The 21860-nt window shown below is 37.3% G+C and overlaps 1 protein-coding gene across 1 annotated transcript in view; it reads left to right on the top strand.

Annotated features, from left to right (window-relative positions):
• Nucleotides 1-16746, top strand: part of NUP58 (nucleoporin 58) — a 30032-nt gene extending 13286 nt beyond the window's left edge. The window contains exons 7-15 of the mRNA XM_052649945.1: nt 105-170; nt 488-662; nt 1453-1532; nt 3340-3458; nt 3793-3875; nt 5928-6129; nt 11505-11603; nt 13156-13251; nt 14651-16746. Of these exons, the coding sequence (XP_052505905.1) occupies nt 105-170; nt 488-662; nt 1453-1532; nt 3340-3458; nt 3793-3875; nt 5928-6129; nt 11505-11603; nt 13156-13251; nt 14651-14820 (1090 nt within the window). The 3' untranslated portion in view covers nt 14821-16746. The remainder of the gene's footprint in view (nt 1-104; nt 171-487; nt 663-1452; nt 1533-3339; nt 3459-3792; nt 3876-5927; nt 6130-11504; nt 11604-13155; nt 13252-14650) is intronic.
• Nucleotides 16747-21860: the final 5114 nt, after the last annotated feature.

Here is a 21860-nt window from a genome sequence, read left to right as displayed (position 1 = left end):
AATATTTGCTCCGTTTTCACATGCTTTAACACACACTGTAGTAGAATTCAACTGCCAGCTTCTTATGATCTCGGATGTTAATGTGCCTCTGGCATCTTTCTCAGGGACAGTAAAGCACTGAAGGATGAGACTCTGCCTGCTGTCATCTGCCAGGACGTCGACAACCTCCAGTAAGTGCATCAGGAGCTAAGTCAGACTCCAATGCGGGCGGGTGGGTGTGGATTTCAGGGGGGCCATCTCCTCCTCCTCCTGAGTATTTAAACTTGGGGAACATTGGAATGCCTATAAAAGGTAAAGAAGCAGAGCAATTGAATGAAGGAATTAAAATTCTGTAACTGCCATTCTGTGAACTGTAGATGAATGTTTTAATAGTTGCTTCTCAAAACACTTGGACTTAAAACTCTGACCTACATGTGGTAAATGTACTTTTTTTCTGTAGAAAACCAAAGGTGTATTTTTTTTAAAAAACTCAGTTTTCTTTTTTTAGGAAATTTGTGAAGGAACAAAAACAGGTTCAAGAAGAAATTAGTAGAATGTCTTCAAAAGCAATGCTTAAAGTCCAGGAAGATATTAAAGCTCTGAAGCAGCTTTTGTCACTGGCCGCCAGTGGATTGCAGAGGAACACTCTCAATATTGACAAACTGAAAATAGAAACCGCTCAGGTAAACTTGAGTGTCATTTTGTTGTAGGGTTTTTCGTTTGTTTGTTTGTTTTAATTTTTTTTTTAAACTTTTTATTTATTTTTTATTTTTTAAATTTTAAAATCTTTAATTCTTACATGTGTTCCCAAACATGAACCCCCCTCCCACCTCCCTCCCCATAACATCTCTGTGGGGTTGTTTTTTAAATAGAAATAGGTCTTTTTAAAATTATGAAGTTTTGTGCATAAGAAAACCACATAGCACATGTACTTCTAAATTACTGTAATAGTTACTGGTTTTTATTGAGTGCTTACTTTGTATGGGGCAGTATTCTAAGCAATCTAGATATATTAACCCAGTGATTTTCCATAGTAGCCCCCTGAGGTGACGTTGGTTAGAGAAGTAGAACCTGTAGCAAAGGGCTTGGTGCACAGGAAGTGCTGCTGCTGTCATCATCCTCAGGGTTATTTATCTTGTTTTTTTACGTCAGTGTTTTCTATGGTTATATAGTACAGGTTTTAAATAGTAATGTCTGTATCTGTGGATGAATAAACTTCATGAATCCTACATAAATGCATAGTTTAAGATAGAACAGCCGCTGTTTTTACATTTATTATGAAATTTGTTCATGAAACTATAGTTTGTCCTGCCTGAAAGGAGGTTTCAGCGCCTTGTGAAGGAGCTTCAGTCATAATATGTTCTCACAGCATATGAAGCTCTGAGAGTGGCTTTGTTGAAATCCTGAGATGGTTGGTATTTTTAGCTTGACTTTTAACTGGCTTTTTCTTTTTTAAAACCTCTGTTATATTAGGAGTTAAAAAATGCTGAAATAGCTTTAAGAACCCAGAAAACACCACCTGGATTGCAGCATGAAAATACAGCTCCTGCTGAGTAAGTTAAATAAATGTTTGTCTTTAAAATAGCAGAACAATAAAAACCGTATACAGGCCATGGATTTCTTAGTTCACTTTTTAGCAAGTCTAGGTACTTTGTGTGAATTTTTAAAATTTAATTCTCATAATAATTCTGAGAAAGTATATCACTCCCATTTTACTGAAGGGTAAGTGAAAGCTAAGGTCGAGCTTTTAAGCACTCTTCTGCAGTTGCATTTCATATTGCTTACAAGGTCTGTTCCACTTGATTACGTTGTGCAGGTGTTAGAAACTTACGAACTTATGATTATACCATAAGTACTTTCAGTTTAAAAATATTATGATAGTCTCTTCCTTAAACAGGGCATACTAAGTGTAGTTTAACCCTTTTATTTCCATAAATTTATTTGCATCCATAGCTTTTATTTGCATACATAATAATCTACAGGAAGAAAAATTGTTAAGTGTAGATAAGCAGCTTGAAAAATCCCCATGTACCAGCTTGTATACTCATCTAGTTTCCACACATGTGATAATATATCTTATCGTCTGTTTCCATATCCTTTTGTGTTATGCAAGATGATAATAGTGAACACTGTCAGATGCTTGCCATACACCACCTGGGTGGCTTGGCTCTTTACTGCCCGATCTGACTTTGCACAAATCCTCTTCAGCTGTCAGAGTCCTGTCTAAGAGATGGGGAGCCTGAGGCACGGAGATGGGAGTCCTGAGCGTCTGGGTGGGTGGCGTTCGTTGGACTCCTGGTCCCTTATTCTTTTTTTAAGTTTTGTTTTGATTTCAGATTTGCAAAAACGTTTCAAGAATAAAACCAAGAATTCTCACCTATCTTTCACCCAGATTCCCCGCATGTTAGCGTTTTTAATTTGCAGTTGTTTTGTTCCTTGCTGTCCATGTTTATAAACACATTTCCCCTGTGTAGAATTGTTTGTCAGAATGATGCCCTTGAATGCTTGAGTGCTTCAGAGTCTATTTCTTCAACATAAGGATATTCTCTTTCATAACCACAGTGTAGTGGTCAGACTCAGGCAGTGACAATGATGGTGATACTCCTATTGCCTTACTCGGGTGAGCTGCTTTGCTGGACTTCCTCAGTATCTTATCCTGCTGTCTTGTTCTTCATACTGCCTTCAGAGCTAATTCTGAAATGGACTGAATCATGACTTTCCACTGTAAAAACTTTTTCAGTTCCCCATTTCTTATAGAATCAGTTCCAACTGTGTTTCATGCTATTCAAGGTCTCTTTTTATCTTTCTAGCATTCTCTGGTTATGTTTATCAGAATAGTAATAGTAATTATATACTTCTGTAGTACCCTGTAGTGTTTTCAGCTTATAAATAATTTTTATATATAAAAAATTATCAAGAAGAGGAAATTCACATTGCTGCTGCATTAGCCAAAATATAGAATTTACTTGAATTTTACTGTCTTTTCCACTAGTGTATTTTTTCTGTTCTAGGATTCTTTTCACACTGCATTTAGTTGTTATTTCACTTCCAGTCTACAACATTTATTCAGTCTTTTCTTTGATGACCTTGTGATTTTAAAAAAAATATTATTTTGTAGATTATCCCTTAATTGAGATTTTTCGTGATTGGAGTAAGGATATGAATCTGTTTTTGATACCTTGATAACTTATAAATTTGAGATTTTGTTTCGGTAATACTTGTGTCACTTAAAGGTATATTGTGTCATCAGACTAATTCAAAGGCCATAGTTAAACAGAGGCCTGTTTTTGTTGGAGTTTTGAATATGAAGGAAGCAGTGTTTTCACACTGTGGTCTGACTTGGTAAATGTTCTCATGTAGCTACTTCAGGATCCTGGTTCAGCAGTTTGAGGTGCAGCTCCAACAGTACCGACAGCAGATTGAGGAGCTGGAGAACCATCTTGCCACCCAAGCGAACAATTCACATATCACCCCGCAAGGTAACATGCTTTCTGTGGTCATTTTTTTAAGTGCTTTTAGTAGTTGTTGTCTTAAGCTGCCATAAGACAGTTTCCTTTAAAGTCATTGATTAGATCTTTATTTCTTACAAATTGATATAATGGGCACATGTCCTAGGGCCCACCTCCCCCAGATTACTGATAGAGAGAAGTCCTTCTCTCAGTCTGCTCTGCTGTCTTCTCTCTTCCTTGGCAGTATTGGTGTAATTTTTTTCATCCTACACGTTAACCGTACCAAGAAATGGACTCAAGTAAAAAGAATAATATTGATTGTGTTATATATGTATTTGTGTGATAACATGATTTTCTTTTATAGATTTGTCAATGGCTATGCAGAAAATTTATCAAACATTTGTAGCTTTAGCTGCACAGCTTCAGTCTATTCATGAAAATGTGAAGGTGAGTTCTCATTCCGTATTCATTTATCTGGACATCTGCACCAAGTGAAGTATTTGTTCATTTGCAGGACAAAAGTGTCCATGCTCATCACAGAAATAGCTCAAATTACTTGTAAGTGAAAAAGACCAACTCTGAAATAATCTATAATATGCCCAGACACAACTGGTCAAGTGTTGTGTGAAGTGTGTTAACTTTTTCCATCAGCATATTGTAAATGACTTTCCACATTCATACATGTACTTGTTTGCCATCGTTTTAGTAGTTAAGCAGGATTTTGTTGCATGTATGTGTAGTTAGTTTAACCCATTGTCTTTTGTTTGACATTTTGGTTATTTCCGTCTTTTATAGCACTATAGAAGGTAAATATTCTTAGTAGCAGAATCATTTCCCATTGCTTGAATTTTATGTGTGTTTTAAGTGTTTATTGGACCCTTCATAAAAAAACTTGCTAACATTTGTCCCTTCTAAACACAGGAAAGTGTATTTATCAAATAATAAAAAATTTGCCACTGAATATTTTGAGTATTGTGTAAGACATTCATTTTTTAAAATTACTTGGGCTAAATATAGGTATACTTTACCAATCAAGCAAATATAATTGGTCTTTCTTGGATTTATATATGGTCAGAGAAAATCTTTAAAATTCAAAGTGTCCAAACTTGAATCTAGATAAATTCTTAACTGTATAGATTAGAGTTTCATGGAGATTACCAGTGTTTTCATTTTTATTCTGATGCATGGTGATAGAATTTTTTTAAATTAACCACTTAAATCATACTATTTTTGAAGTGATAGCATAGTTCAGACCTTTTGCTTTGATTGATTAAAAAATTTTAAAACAAATCTTTAAAATAACTTAATTTTTTAAAAATAATTTTAAAGGAGGGATTTTTATTAAATTCTCTTGAAACTTTGTAATCAGTGTTTAGTTTTTCAAAGTGCTGAAGGTGGTTCTGTCTTGGCACTTTGAAGTCTATGTTGTGCAGATGTTTTTCTTCCTTGTCTTATGAAAGTTTTCAGATATATAAAAAGTAGTATAAAGCTGATTTATTTAATCTAAACTCTTAAGGAAAGTATTTAACAATTCCAGGGTGAAACAGAACCATTCCTATTCATAGCCTTAATTAAGGAAGATGTTGTGTTGGGTAATCCTACCCATCTTATGAACTTGGTAATTTTTTCTTGGGCTTCCGATAAGCTCAGTTTGTAAAGAATTCGCCTGCGATGAAGGAGACTCCAGTTTGATACCTGGGTCAGGAAGATCTGCTGGAGAAGGGATAGGCTTTACTCACTCCAGTATTCTTGGGCTTCCCTTGTGGCTCAGCTGATAAAGAATCTGCTTGCAGTGTGAGAGACCTGGGAAGATCCCCTGAAAAAGGGAAAGGCTACCCACTCCAGTATTCTGGCCTGGAGAATTGCATGGACTGTATAGTCCATGGGGTTACGAAGAGTCAGACACGACTGAGCCACTTTCACTTTCACCATGTTATTCTCATTGTAAAATAATCAAACAGTATTGATAAAGTATACCCTCCAAGCTCTCTTTGCTTCGGTGACATTTTAATGTGTCACCTGTACCTTTTAAAAGGTATTTAACATATATTTTATATACATATATGTATGTATTTAGTAAGCTTTTTTTTTTAAGCTGTTTACATCTAGGTTATCCAAAGGTTGGCCATTAAAGGGGAAGTTGTCATGAAAAATTAGCATATTTAAAATGGAATTTTAGATACTACTCTGCTTGTCTGCAAGCTCTCTTATTTTAAAGAGGGCCTCAGGAAGCCAGAATATGCAGGCAGTTGATTGTAAAGACATATGGCTAAAAGCAGGAAGACACTATACAAAGGTGTGGTAGAACTCTCAAATTCACCACTTCCCACACCATGCATGTGCAGCGCCAGCACTGTGATTGGCAAGTTAGATGAAGTATATGATGCTGGCAGTGTTTTTGATCTGTCTTTGCTAACTTATTGCATGGTTATATTCACGCTCATATTGTCAAAGTCAGCACAAGATGTGATTAACATGTTCTATTTTTCATTTCTGTAGGTGCTCAAAGAACAGTACCTTGGCTACAGGAAAATGTTCTTGGGAGATGCTGTGGATGTGTTTGAAGCCAGGCGAGCAGAAGCCAAGAAGTGGCAGAACGCACCCCGAGTCACTACTGGACCCACCCCCTTCAGCAACATGCCAAACGCAGCAGCTGTTGCCATGGCTGCAACTCTTACACAGCAGCAGCAGCCTGCTACAGGTCTGAATGCATTCAAGTTATAGCTTCTTACTGTTAAAGTGCAGAACACTGATGTGCATTTTTATGAGTCTTCCTTTTGTGTTAGCACTGAAGAAATTTCTGAGTAACTGTTCCAGTACAGTCTAAAAATTGTGATGGACACAATTATAAACATATACCTGATAAAAACACAGGGTAGTCTTAGCAATAATTAATTATACAACAATTAGATACTGAATATTGTGAATTTACTTAATGTTATTTGCTGTGTTGCTATAAATCCCCTTTAGAACATGGTGTTTCACTACTGAATTACATTTAAGAACAGATTCTAAATTGGTGACTGTATCGTATATTGTTTTAAAGTCAGAGGTAAAGTAGCCAGAGGTTGCATTCTTCTCTCTGTGATGCTGATAGGCGGTGTGTTCTCGCATGCAGTGGTTACAGAATGCGCATACTCAGGATGAAGTATGTCTTTTTTGACTGAAGTTGTGTTGAGAGCGGTAGGTTTGTATAATGACTGAAAACAGAACAGGCCTTCTTAACCAAATTTAGAAGAAGATACATGCTGGATACCTTTCAAAACGAACAGAACAGTGGCAAGAGCAGGAAAAAGATGTTTTGAATTGCTCTGGATTGTGCATGAGGTCTGTGCTGGGAGGAGCAGATGAAATAACTGGGGAGATACTGGAAAGCAGATAATTGTAGTCCTTGGTTTAATTTCACTTCCTATGAGAGAGACATTTCTGTGGTCCAGTTCTGCGTGTTTAGTTTGGTCCTGGGTCTTTCAGAGATTATTGTCTTTTTATTTCTGCAGTCCTTGTTTTGTCAGGCTTAAAGTGTGACATAGAGAAATACAGTCTTAATGGAAACTGATTTTTTTTACTCATTCATACATTTTTGAATAGTGCTTATGAGTTACTCTGTAGCGTGTGTCTTTCTGAGAGTTCCATAGAGTCCGGTAGTAAGTTATAGTGTGCAAAAGCAAAAACTGTGCACGTCTAGATTGCATTCAGGCTGCCTCTACAGGAGAAGCACTCTTGCTGGCAATTTAAAAAACTGTTCTTCACACTTAAAGAGATGACAGAGTTGACTTAACCATCAGTGAATGGCTGATAATGGCTTTATGTCAAATCCCCCATGTTCCATGGCTGGACCCATGTGGACAGTGGTCCACACCAGCACTGTGTAGTAGGTCTCTAGCTGGCTAGGGTGTAGGACTGCATTGTTATATTACAGAGGGAAAAAGTCATTGTGGCACTGGTTCCCAGCGGGTCATTGTGGGGTGGCTAGAAATCGAATCAGCCCTGTACTGGTGCCTTCGTTTCTCCTGATGATTTATTTAACCAGCTCATCAAACTAACTGTAGTACCAGTTTACTTTTCAGAGCAAATATTGATTCTAAAATAGACCAGAGATAGCAGGACTTGGTTAGGTATTCTTTAAATGTAAGAGATTTCTATTCTAATCAGTAAAACTGGAGAAAAGTCAATTATCTAAGCTGTTAATAAGGGAATTATGTTCTGTGGTGTACGCTAAAATTGAGGTAAAGTCACCTGTTGGATTTTTGTTTTATATATTTTCTTATGTAGGCAGTCTTGAAAAGTTTGTAGGTTTCCCTGCATACATTTTGGGCTTAGAAAGATACTTGTCCCTAGGAAGATACTTGTTCATTCTTTGAGTGCTGCCTCTGTGCCAGACTCCAGGGTTAGCAAGGTAAACAGTAGGGATGCGGTCTGTGCTCTCTGTAGTGGTGGCAAATATTAGCTTAACTTAGAGGAACCATCCTGAAGCACCCTTTGCTCATGTGCGTTGGTTCTTTCGGACCATCGCCAGGCTTTGGGGACACTGACTGCCTTGTACCTTCCCTGTATTTGTGAAGCCCATCTAGAGCTTTCTGATCAGGTGGCAGGAATTGTAATTTAGTAACCTAAATAGTCTTACAGTGTTTTCATTTTGCATTGTTTGGATTTTTGGACTGAGGAGCTGAACAATAGTGATCATTTTGTGCTGTCTTCTTGGTTCCCTTTTGTTTCTCCGAGGGTCTCCATGCTCCGTGGCCCATCCTTTTATGCCTGTCTGGGTCAGTCAGGATCCGCTGCTTTAGTCGCGTCACCCACCGCTGGAGTGAGACTGAGCAGCTGTTAGATGCATGCAGCCCATTAGAAATGCCCTCTTTATTGCATTGCACTTTGTACCCGCGTCTTGTCCCTTATGTCCTGTGACTGGTGAAATCTTTTAAGTGCCAGTAACAGCATTTAAAGACCATCTAGATGAAGCTGGGTGAGGCTTGTATGCTGTTTTTAGTCAACCCTGTTGGTCTGTGCAAGGTTTGAGTCGTCAGGGGGCTTTGCTTCTGTTTGCATATAGGTTCTTGACTTTATTAATGTAAAAAAAGCAGACTGCTTCTTAAGCTGCTACCTTCTAAAGGTGCATTCTGTGTAGTCTTTCTTGGAGGTGGAAATATGGATGTAAGTGACTTCATGATCCTCCTTCAATGTCTTTTAATGAAAAAATACATGTAATAGACCTAAGGCCTGTGTGATTTATGGTTATTGCTTCTGAAAGCTGAAGAGAATTGATGACAAACTCCACAGGCTATTTATGTATGAAATTAACTTCGTATGTGGATAGATTACGTGCTGGCAGATCTGGAGCACACTGTCCACCATGCTTCTGAAGCCTCATAAAAAGCTTAAGATATTGACATTAGGCTTTTCAGTGTAATTTTTACTTAGGATAGATCGTTTTAAGCTAATGAACTGGGATTAAGTTTTGCTGTTGTGTTTTGACGCTTTTAAAAGTTCTTGGTGTTTACATAAAAAGACTTTTTCTCATGTGACTTAACTGCTGTTTTTAAGGAGAGCTGAGACATTTTGTTAGGAATTCCTACTTTCTAGCTTTTAGTGTAGGTTTGGACATTTAAGGTGTATTGCTAAATAGGAAACTTCTTCCTTTGAGTTTCTTGTGGTTTTACAATTTTGTTGTATGTAATAACCAAAGGAGCATTCCCCACTAAGTCAATGAGTAAAATTTTTCAAATTGGGGGAAAACAGTTTTTGTTTTTTTAAGAAAAATTATTACTTAAAAAAAATATGATTTGGGAATAACCATCCTAATTACATTAGGTATTTTGAATGATCATTGAAAATTATAATAAAAGAAAAATTTAGCACTTTAGTCCTTTTCCTGTGAATTCAGTTTTACTTTTAAGAAAGTAGAATTTATCCTGAAAAATATGAATTAAAGTGCTAACTTGATTTTGTTATGTGTGAATATATTATACAGTAACTTTTGTAAAATGTTACTCTACATGAAGGTTTCACTTTGGGCAATCACTGGGATATGTTACTACTAACTGGGTATTATTTATGGAACTAAGAGCCTCTCATTGAATGACTAATGACTATTCAGATTTTGAGACAGATTTCTTGACTTGTTTACGTAATCTTTGCCTGAAGGATGTAGATTCTGCTTCTAATAGTGAAACTAATTTATATGGTGGCCAGAGTGTAATATATGCTAATACTTTGGCATGGGAGATATTTATCATGAGTTTTTACTATTAAAAAATGTTATACATTTGCCTACTAGTTTTATAAATGATGTTGCCTTCAGAATTTGTGTGAAGGTACAAAACTCAAAATATCATGTACCTGTTGTGCAATGGAAAGTCTTGTCATTCTTAGAGTTCTTGATTACCTATATCCTGAATATTAATGATTAGAGTTGCTCTTAAAAGCAGACCCGCACACAACGAAAAGCATGTTATGTGAGTAACTCTTGGGACTTGCAGGGCTGAGGGCTGTGGTGTACATTATGCTCTAGGGTCTTCCACCAGCAGTGCCTCCTATGAACACGTGACACTTAAGTCTCTCAATGTTAAAGAAACTGGATGTGTGTTTTCTACATAATACTTCTGTTAGAAATAAGAAGGTAAAATGCTTAGTTTCTTTTTCATATAGTAACATTTTACAAAAGAGCTGCTAGGCAGGTATTTTATTCTCAAGTTGATCTCAAACTGGATGTAAAAATTTAAATCTTTTCTAATTTATTTTTTAATAGTAGTGTAAGAACTCTGGCTACTGTTGGTGTTTCTTTATTTTCTGGGTAGAAGCTATTTGGAAAGTCCAGTTTCTGTCCCAGTGTAGCAAAATGTAGTTTCTTAGTTTCTTTTTTTCTTCTTTCTTTAATGTTTTATAATTTTACACTACCTTTTTGAATAAAGAAACCTCATTCTTCATTGAACAACTTGAAGGCTTTGATTTCTTTAAGAAGTCTAAATATCAGTCTGTATGTTACTTTGGCAGTTCCCTCAACTTTGAGATGCACTGATCACTGTGCTTGAAAAAGACAAGACTGAAGATTGTACTATGAAATTTATCAAATAATTTTCATAAATTATCAAATGAGAGATTTTTAGATTTTTGTATTCTGCTTAGTTTAAAAAAAAAAAAGTAGTTAAAAAAGAGAGGCTAGTAAGTTTGATGCTATTCTTGCCAAACAAACTCAGCCAAAATCTTTAACAAATGGGAAAAGGATGATTTAATCGTTTTGCATCTGAGTACATTTTCCAAAATGTTGAGAAGAAACTTCTGAATTGAAATCTTGAATGTATTGAATCTGTCAAGGTACACAGCAGTGCCTTTGTAAATGTTCATTCTCTATCTTATTTAATCGGGTGATAAGTGGTGTGATGTAGCAGAGCCTAATAGTAGAACTCAATTATCACTTTTTGTGAACAAGTTGGAATTGTCATGTTACTGTGTAATTGATTTGCTTTAAAATGAACAATAAATTTAATAAAATAAAACATTGTCTTGTTTTTTATCTATTTATTTATATCATTTATATTTTCTGTAAGAAGTCATGCCCAGTTTTTGGTACTTACACTTATGAAGTAACATGATGGTTTTGCATGTTAGTGTCAGTCTCTTTTGATCAATTGGGACTTGACTCTAACAGTAAGGAGCTTATTTTAAAAAGAAAAGTAAAAACCTTTACTGATTACAGCAACTAATTTTAACAGAAAACAACTGGGGAGATCTAAAATCATTCTAGAAGTGAAACTAAAAGAATTATAATTTACAATACATTAAAGATTTCAAATTATTTAGTAGGTTAAACTAACACTCTTTTCGTATGATAAGCCTCTTTTGTCTTAAGTGTGAACAAGTTAATTTTTTTTTAATTTATTTTTGAATAGGTAAATCTGCTGGGACAGATAAATTAGACTGGGGAGACATCCTGAAAACTAAGTTTTAGCAAATAGGATTTGTTAAAAATAATGACTGTTCATTTTAAAATTAATTTCATAAAGAAATTTAATCTTGAAAGAGTAAGGCAAATTTGTTTTTTTTCCCCCCCATTTTTTTTTTTTTTTTTTTTTATACCAGGGCCACAGCCATCTCTGGGAGTTAGTTTTGGAGCGCCATTCGGCTCAGGTATTGGCACTGGCTTGCAGTCAAGTGGCCTAGGTTCTTCAAACCTTGGAGGTACACTTTAACTTTTCTCGTATTGCATTGCACTATGATACATTCGAATTGCTACTAGCCTGTAAAAACCTCTAAGAGGATCTGCTCTTTGGGAAGTGAAGGTTCTATCTGGCCAAAAAAAAAAAAAAAAAAAAAGATTCTCTAAACATATCAGTGCTTTCTAAAATTATTAGATCTAGAATTTTAAAAATCATTTCATCTCTGTGAATAGTAAATATAAAAATGTATTAAAATCAAATGGTAAGGGTGTTCATATTTTCAAAGCAATATGCTAAAATGTGAACTTGAAAATTGCTTATTTTTATTAAATTAACTTTAAAAAGTTCGTTGGAGTTCAAACTACTTCTGGACAGACATTCTCCTAATCATCTTTCTTTTCTGAAAATGCAGCTCTTTAAATGGGGAAATAATTTTATCATAAATTGAACAGCCCAACTTCTGTCCATTTCTAAGCACTTTTGGCCTATTTGCCTTTATGTATACTTCTATACATAAGCAACTGTTTATTTCAATAGTTTTTATAACGTAATTAGTAAGGTAAGTCTTCTGCAAAATATACTGAAGTACAAATGCATTCCCAATTCTCTGGTGTGGTTAATTGTAGGTTGATTGTATTTTGACAGGTGCATTGTCATGTAATGAGTATTGCCGTTAGAATATATCATCATAAGAGGTGAAGCCTATTAGCTATATGGTTATGTAATATATTAGACTGTTAGGAATTATTAGAATTAATGGCAGACAGCATAATTCCTGTGGTTTATGTTCGTTTGTCACCATATTTCATACAGTTACAGGCAATAATACTATCAAACTCAATAATTTAGATAAACTATTACAAAGTAGCCAAAGATGATTTTGAATTTCATTTTCTGAGCACTTGAAACAAGTCTTCAAGTACTTAGCAGACTCTGCTCTAGAACTCTGTATGATGAACACATGTTCTTTATTTAAATTGTGACTAGTATTGTTACCAGAGAAACCCCGCTGCCCCTACTCCCAGTTTCTCAGTGTTGCATTGCTGGTAATGTTGCAAGAGCCTGCTCTTCCTGCATACAATTAGTGACTTGACTCTCATGTGGTCATGCACTTTCCCAGTGGTGAACTTAAGTGAAAGTGTTTTTGTAAAAAGAATAAAATTACTATGTGGTACATTGGGTTTAAATTGTTGTGCATGTGCTTATTTATGAATTTAGTCTTTTTTCCTCCCAAAATGAAGTAACCTCTATAGATATATGTATATGTGTTTGAGGAAAGTCAGACTTGAATGGTCACTGAAATTTCTAGTCTGTTTGGGAGAGAAAGTACTATTCTTATTTTTTCATGGCTTTGTTCTTTAAAAACTACTGAGGGGTTGTAAGCTTAGTCTAAACAGATCTAAATGTTTTATTTGAGAATTGATCTAGTTCTTCCAGAAGTCTTAGACAAAATGGTGAATAGCAGATCTCCTCAATAGGGCCATGGTTTCAACACTGTTTGTTACTGGGTGTGGCTTGTCAGTATCCTTTCACCTGTGTTTTACCTCCATGTGTCTCTCTATCACCCCCACTAGGCTTTGGAGCTAGCTCTGGTTTTGGATGCAGCACCACAGGGGCCTCCACATTTGGATTTGGAACAACAAATAAACCCTCAGGAAGTCTTAGTGCAGGTTTGTGTGTTTTAGCCTGAATTTCAGGCCATTAGGTGCATTATTTTAAAAGTATAAGTGTTGTTACTTCCAATATCAAGAAAGATCCCCGATTTAGTTTCTACCCCCTGGATGAAGCCTACAAACCTAATATTCGTATAGCTTTCTCTCATGCTGAAGGTCAGGTTAGTAGAACCTTTCTAACAACTTAAGTTTGATACAGTAAATAATTACATATGCTGTTAACTATGTAGACATTATTTTGAACCCTATGACTAGCTTTATGCTTAAATAGTTTTTCTTCATTATTACAAAAATAAACCCACTATGAGTTTTAACCCAGTTTTTATCGTTATTCATTCAGGAGAATAATTGTTCTCCTGAAGAGATACCATTATATAAATTGCAAGTCCCTCTGATTTTAAGAATACCAGTCCTACAAATGATTATTAATTGGATGCTTTGCTTTTGAAATAGGTATAATCTTTTGACACTTCTAATAGAGAATTCCAAATTCCATCTGCTTTTGCATTTTTTCTATATTTATAAATAATGACTTGTTATATTTTATTTCCTTTTTTTATTTATTTACTTTTTGTAGTCTTGCAGCATAGCTTGTGGGTTCTTAGTTCCCCAACCAGGGCTGAGCCCCGGCCCTTGGTAGTGAAAGTGTGGTGAATTCCCAAGCACTGGACCACCAGGGAATTCCCAATAATGACATATTTTATTGTACAATGCTTAGGGATTAATAGCATGCCTAAAATAACAGCAATTTAATGTGGATTAACTTGTTAATTGAGGAAATTTTAAGGAAATTCCATTTAAATTAAGTAGTGTTTAAAATCAGTAGTTCCTAGGAAGTAATAGAATTCAGTGGTATCAGGATTATAATGTAAATATTAGATGCCAACATTAATTAGCTAGGCAGTATTTGATCTTAACTATGTGAAGGCTCTTATAAAATAGTAACAATTGGTACTGCTCTTCCATGTGTTCTTTGTCCTGAAAATTGTGGTTTGAGGCTTTCTTAGAGGACTTAGAATTGCGAGGGTGGGTCCAAAGGCCGGGAAAGTCTCTCCTCTACATTTTGATAAAGTGTATATGGATGGCTAAGGAGGAAGGCATCTTGCCATATTTAGCTAACAGAAAAGTGACTGCCAACTTGAAGTTTTCTGTTGATTTCAGTTACTTGTGTAAGGTTTCTCTCTTGCCCTGGATCATTCAACTTGTGTCTATAATAGGGCCACTTAGTTGTCAGCTAAATTATTTTCCTGTAAAATTCCATGTTAGAAATTTAGGGCTAAGACATTTGCTGTTTTCATGGGTTATATATTCTTTCAGCTAGAGAATTATCCCCATTTTTTACATTTGTTTTTGTGACTTAACTTCTGATATGAATATTTTCTTCCCTAAACATAAGGCTTTGGCAGCTCAAGTACATCTGGGTTTAACTTCAGCAATCCTGGCATCACGGCATCAGCGGGTTTGACATTTGGGGTGTCCAATCCTGCCTCTGCAGGCTTTGGGACAGGAGGACAACTCCTTCAGTTGAAGAAACCTCCAGCTGGAAACAAAAGAGGAAAAAGATAAACCTATGGGTTGATGTGCTGAGAGAACCCATAGCAGCATCATTCATTCTCTGAGTCTATTTTTCTAAAGTTGATGCAGTAAATAAATTGCATCCCAGGAGATTTATAAAGTTTTGATATTTTTCCTTACTTCTGGAATTTTGAACTCTGTTCTTGTTTGCCATGCTAAACAACTTTTCTCTTGTGAATTTGAAACCTAGTTGTATATCTTTCATTATTTTGATTCTCAGTGTAAGAAATACTCTTTATTACATCACTGATTGATAAAACCTACTACTATTTAACCTAGTGTTTTAGCAATGTTTTTGTTGATAAGGTTTACATTATGTGAATATATGCACAGTTGTTTCTTATATGGATGTTATGAACTCTAGGGCCTATATTAGAATCTGTGTGTTCCTTGACAAAAGGCCTTTTGAACTACACTGCAGGGCATCTTGTGAATATGTATGTAAAATATATACAGGATAATACACACAGCCGTGTGTGCATATGAATTATATATTTACAGACCTACAACTTTTGCCTCAGACTGTTCCCCTTTTCTAAGGGTGTTCCATTTTTCACCTTTTATGCTTCAAATCCTCAGTGCTTGTAGAATGAGGAGCTAGAGGTACCAGGTCTTATAGTTGCTTAAAGACTTAGTGAAATGGTTACTGGTGTAAATATTGGCCAACTCAACAACATTGCCCCCAGTCTTCCCCATTTTTGTTTCCACCTTAATCTCAGCAGCTCCTCCTGTTGAAGGCTGCTGTGAGACTGAGCAGACATATCTCTCAACAACTTCACTCCCCTAATGTATTCTTATATCCAAGATGAACCTTCAGGAGCACCTTTGAATTCCAGACTGGTGCCTGGGGGCAAAGAGCTTTGGAGCCAAATTGATTCTATGCAGGTGTAGGATGCACTATTATTTTAGTGGAAACTTTTCTAGCTATTCCAATACAGAGTTCTTTCTTACAGGGCTATTGATATTGACACCAAATGGAGTGGCTTATCAGCCTCTTTTATGTCTTAAGTAAGTACATAATTTGAAATAGAGAAATGGTATATTTTAAGAAAAAAGTATTCTCTGTAGCAACAGTAAACTATCCCCTGTTTTAACAGTGAACAGAAAGCTCCAGATAATAACACAGAGATATGTCAGGTTGCATCTGTGTATTATTAGTATTAGTGATAGAGAGTGGGTGAAAAAGAGAGCCCTTGGAAAGAGAACTGCCTTAGCCATGATTTCAGACAGAAACCGTTATGTAGACCTATTTATCTTTCAAGTACAGTTTTCAGGTGAAATGCTGAACATGGAATTTCATTGAAAATAGTTTAATTTTTTATATAGAAGGTTTTGTACATAATGTGCATCAAGTGAATATTTTCAGAATCATTTTCACCAAGGCACCTTTTTTTCTAAAATAGGTATTACATACAATATATATACATATATATATATTTTAGTATAATGTTAGTTGGGTTTGACAAAAGTGTTGTCAAGTCTGTTTTATTTATCTGCGTATATCGATGATTGGCTTTTGGAGTTGAAGTTTTTGCACCTTGATGCATTAAAATAAGGAAAATGCTTTGTTTCTGAGCACTGAAGTTGTTTTTATTTTTTGCATACTTCTCTAATACTGCAGTCCCCAGATCCAAGTTTTGGGGAAGTGTAGGAAAACGTGTGTTTAATTAAATACACAATTACAGCAAACTTTTTTTTTTAAAAGGACATTGCATTGTGCTGCAAAAAATCTGGATATTTATATTTCTTGGGTTTTTTCTTTGTATTTTACATTTTAATATGTTGACCATTGGGACTTTGTAATGAATCTGTTTGTGACAGGAGTTTAAATGTGTTGTCCCCGTGTTCACTGTGTCCCTACTCTGTCCAGAGCCTGTCATGATGTAAACAATAAAATTTGCTGTGTCAGCTGCTTGGAATCTTTATAGGCGTCAGTAGTCATTCTTAACACATAATTTCCTTATTATTCCTTATTATTTCCTCTTTCTTTCTCTGGTTGGTTTTTAGTGTTTTGTTTTCACTGGTTTATACATCTTGCTTTTTTAAAAAACAAAAAAGGCTGAGCACAAGATAGCAAGTACTTCATCACTCGCTTTTGTCTTTGCAAAATTATAACATTTAAAATTATAAACAAAAATACTGAGTGAAAAGTGAAAGTTGCCTTCAACTCCTGGGCCCCAGTCTGACTCTCTTCCACACAGTGTCCACTCTTCGTAGTTTGGTGTGTATCCTTTCAGACCTTTTAAAGAATGCCTTTCAACTTGTGTACAGATGTTCGTTCTTTTTCTCTCATTTTCTTACATTTTATTCTCTTAGATCCTTTTCCTTTCTTTTAACAAGTGGCTTAAAAGTCTTTGTACTCTGTGACTTGCCTGTCTCTCCTTGAATGGCGAATCAGGGACATCTCTGCACATCAGGCCATGGAAACTGACTCTTTGCTGACTGACCATGGCACGGACACCGGGTCATCCGCTCTAGCTGCTCCCTGTTCTTCCCAGTATTTCACTTTTACAGAAGGAGCTGCAGTGAATATCCTTAAACGTGACAGTTGGTGCTCATGTTTAATGCTTCTTTGGGATCGATTCTAGAAGAGGAATTGCTGAAAGAAGCATACAGAATGTATGTTTTAATGTGAGACTGCCTTCCATAAATGCTGTTTAAACAGATGCTCCTGCTCTGTGAGTACCCACTTCCTGTCTGCAGCCCTAGATAACCATCAGTCTTTAAGTCCATGTGAGCTGGAGCTTTTTAGCATAAATGTTAGTCATTTGCATATTAATATAATTGCATATTAATATCCTGTGTCCATTTTATACCAGATGACTTGGGAGTTTTTTTCTTAATGATGTCTGTAGGTAACATAATCTAACATTTTTCTTAGGAGACGGACAACTCCAAGCTGACTTTCTGGGAGTCAGCTCGGCTTCAGATTCCTGCCTGGAACCTGTGTGGTCTCTGGCAAGTTTCTATTTTAGATTCAGCTTTGGCACCTGCAAAATGAGGACAGTAAAGCCGTGTGGTCGTATGAGGGTTGTGTCTACATGAGGCACTTGGGTGCAGTCCCTGACCCTGTAGAGCCTTGTGTTGGGTGACTGCTCTAGGACCTTTAGGATGTATCTATTTCGTCAAGTTCAATTTTTTCATAGGAAAAATACTTTGGGGATTTTTTTTATTAGGTTTATACAAATAAAATCTGTACCTGGGGAGAATCAGTGTCTTTCTATGTACAATCTGGTGTGTGCATTTGTTAGGTGTTTTCTTTCAGCAAGGTTTTACAGTGTGTGTGAGCTCCCTGATGGTTTCCCCTAACAGCTTCTTAATTCTGTTTCTCATTGAGGGTCTTCATCCTACAGTCAGTACAAGGTCATTCACATTATTACAGATGTAGATTAACTGTTCTTTTGTGATAATATAGTATGCCCAAGTTAATGTACTACTGATCTCAAATAGGGGCTTCCCAGGTGGCTCAGTGGTAGAGAATCTGCCTGCCAGTGCAGGGACATGGGTCTGATCTCTGGGTCGAGAAGATCCGCCGGAGAAGAAAATGGCAATCCACTCCAGTATTCTTGCCTGGGAATCCCCATAGACAGAGGAGCCTGGTGAGCTACAGTCCGGGGGGTCGCAAGAGTCAGACACAACAACTAAACAACAATCTCAAATAGTATCTTTGCAGCAAGAGTCTGAATGGTGCCTCCAGAAATTTTGCAGTAGGGATATTTCTGTGTGGGACATATTCGAGTTGGAACGGTTTATCAGAAGATAGGCAGCATCACCTTCTATGAGCTTTGCTGCAGCCTCTCACTGTGGATGAGCCTGGCTGCAGTGTGCCTACTGGAGCACACACCACAGGGTGTTACTCGGGTAACATTACTGCATAACGTGGGCCAGTGTCCTGGAAGCACCAGGGAGTGCAAATCTGAATCTCACTCACAGTCGTGTCTTACTTGTATGTAGTCTCTATGGGCAGCGCACTCAGAACTTTATATACTTGACTTTGTATGGCCTCATTATTTCTCTCAAAAGCAGAAATCTTCTGTGTCTAGATGAAGGAACAGGGTTAGATTAAGCAGCTTCCATGAGGTCACACGGCTGTTTAAGTCCTGGAGCTGGGGGTTTTCTGTGATACAGGATTTTCATGTCCATCCTTTCCAGAGCACTAAAGGTCTTTTACAGTGGGGTTACACACCTGCAATAGACTAGATCTCGGCAGGTGAGGTGAGAATAAAGGTCTCTGGGCTCGAGGGAGCGTAATCATGTGTGGGGTCTAAGGAATGTTCTGAAGACATGGGAGTGCTTCACAGCCTGACCTGTACTCCCACCCACCCCTTTGGACACCCTTGCACACCATGGCCCTTCTAGGACACCATGTCCCTTCCACCACTCCGCTTATGCACCAGCCATTTCTGTGAAAGTCACTCAGTCACGTTACTCTTTGCTACCCCATGGACTATATAGTCCGTGGAATTCTCCAGGCCAGAATACTGGAGTGGGTAGACTTTCCCTTCTCTAGAGGATCTTCCCAACCCAAGGATCGAACCCAGGTCTCTCACATGGTCTGGAGTAAATGTTGGCCTTTCAGTGCCATCTTTTCCCACCCTGAAAACATACCTCCAGTCCACGTAGACTTTGGGTCTCAGGGGCAGGCTTCCTTGCGTGGTTTCCTTGATGGGTCTGCCTCCCACTTTAGATTGAGTAGTCCCAGAACAGGAACCATGTCTTCTGTTGTTTCGGTTTGGTGTTGTGTCATCAATACTAACCATCTAATTGAATTTCATAAATAACCTCTGAGTTAAGTAATTAGTGCAGTGGGAAAAGGTTAGTTAATTTGGTGACCCACTGCCAACCTTTCTCTGGACGTTGGAACCATGCTGCTGGTGTAGAATTTTGCTCCACCACTTAGTAGGTGAGTGACCTTGGTGAGGTTTAACATCTTTGTGTCTCTTTAGTAAAACAGCACTACTACCAGGTTGACTGTGCAGACTAAAATGAGTTAACTTAGGTAAGATGAAAGCTAAGTATGTAATAAGTAGTATCTACATATGTCCTAGTACAGTCTAAACTATTTTTTCTTTTTCTCTCAGGCAACAAATCACAGGTTTTAACTGGATTTCGAAAACCCAGTATAACAGAAGTCAGTGAGCTAGGAAGAAAAATCCAGTTCTGAGCAGGCACTGAGTCAGCAAATGTCTACTTTGCAAGAAACTTCCGATTGTCATCTTGGGAATCTCATTTGTTGTAGAGTGAGTTTGGTCAAGATTTTTAGAATTTAGGAAAGAAAGCTCGCCCCTGTTGTTTAAAGACAACCTAATGGATTATATACCAGATCCTAGGAGTGTTTAAAGCAATTGCAAGCAGCCTGCTAATCCAGTGTATGCAAGGAGTAGAGGAAAATTCACAGATGGAACAGGGAAAGCTGATCCAAAAGGCAACTGGCCAAGTAGAGTGAATTAAATGTTTGTAACTTTAATTATGCAACTCATACTATTTTTTAAAAAGAGCTTTATTGAGGTATGATTTACACACCATAAAGTGAATGAAGGGTGCGTCTCAGTGGTTTTTAGTGTATGGACAAAGTTGGGCAATATCACAGTCTAATGTCAGAGCACATGGGTATGTGCTCGGTCGTGTCAGACTCTCAGCAACCCCATGGACTATAGCCTGCCAGGCTCCTCTGTCCATGGGATTTCCCACACAAGAATCCTGGAGTGGGTTGTTGCCATTTCCTACTCCAGGGTGTCTTTCCTATGCAGGGAAGTCCTGGGGTCTCTACTGTACCTCAACATTTTTGCCACCCCAAAGAGAATCCGCATATACATTAGCAGTCACTTACCATCACCACCACCCCAAGTACTCGGGACTGTTCATCTACTCTCTGTTTCTACATAATGTGCCCATTCTGGCCATTTCATATAAACATGACTAGCTTCTTTCACTTAGCACGATGTTCCCTAGGGCCATCCATGCTGTAGAAGACATCACTACTTTATTCCTGTTTGTTGCTGAATAATATTCCATTGTGTGGATATAACCTATAATCAAATGTATAATTTTTTAAATCAAACGTGATTAAATCTGAAGGACAGAAAAAAAACTGAAAAAATATGAATCGAGTTTTAGGAACCTGTGGTATAATGTTTAAAAATCCAACCTCCGTGTGAAAAGACTCCCAGAAGGGGAGGAGATAAATGATGGAGCAGAGACTACACTGAAATAAATAACAGCCAGACACCTTCTAAACTGGATGAAACACATGCCTTTACAGACTCAAAAGGCTCACCGAACTCTGAGCAAAACAAATTCAAAGACACTCTGCCAGATATAGTCAAACTCCATGAAACCCAAAATAGAGAAAAAAGGGGACTTTGCTGGTGGTCAAGTGGTTAGGACTCTAAGCTTCCACTGCAGGATTCAATCCCTGGTCGGGGGACTAAGACACCACATCATGCACGGCAAAAAAAGAAAAAGTTAGTATAGGAAAATAATAATTAGAATAATGATGAATTTCTCCTGAGAAACCATGGAAATGTCTGTAGAGCACTGAAGGAAATGGATGCAGATGTATGCTTACGATGACTCAGAGGCCAAGGGTGTTGGGGGAGACTAGGGAAGGTTTCCAGTTACTTGATCATGGCCAAGTTTATAGCTGTGCTTTCCAACACACTAGCCTTTTGCCTTGGGTGTCTACTTAAATGTAAATTAACAGAAAGTAAAAGTGAAGATGTGGTTCTTGAGTAAGGCTAGCCACATGTGAAAGCTGCATGTGACAAATGACCACCATACTGCACTGTATAGATCCAGGATGTTTCCATCATCACAGTCCTACTGGACAGTGCTGAGCGCGTGCCCACGGGAGTGGGTGCTGACAGAGACTGTGGAGGAGGGGAAGTTAAGGAACCCTGAGGCCAGGGTGCTGTGAGGACTATGTACACAGATACTGGAGTCACCCAGAATCTCCCAGGAGTAGTATTGGAAAGAGTGGGAGTCAGGAGCTAAAGAGTCAGGAGCTACAGAGAGGAGGAATGACCCAGGGT

The sequence above is a fragment of the Budorcas taxicolor genome, chromosome 12 (genome assembly GCF_023091745.1).
Source record: "Budorcas taxicolor isolate Tak-1 chromosome 12, Takin1.1, whole genome shotgun sequence".
Classification (NCBI taxonomy): domain Eukaryota; kingdom Metazoa; phylum Chordata; class Mammalia; order Artiodactyla; family Bovidae; genus Budorcas; species Budorcas taxicolor.
The sequence above is the reverse complement of the archived record's forward strand: the minus strand, read 5'-3'. Positions and strand labels throughout refer to the sequence as shown.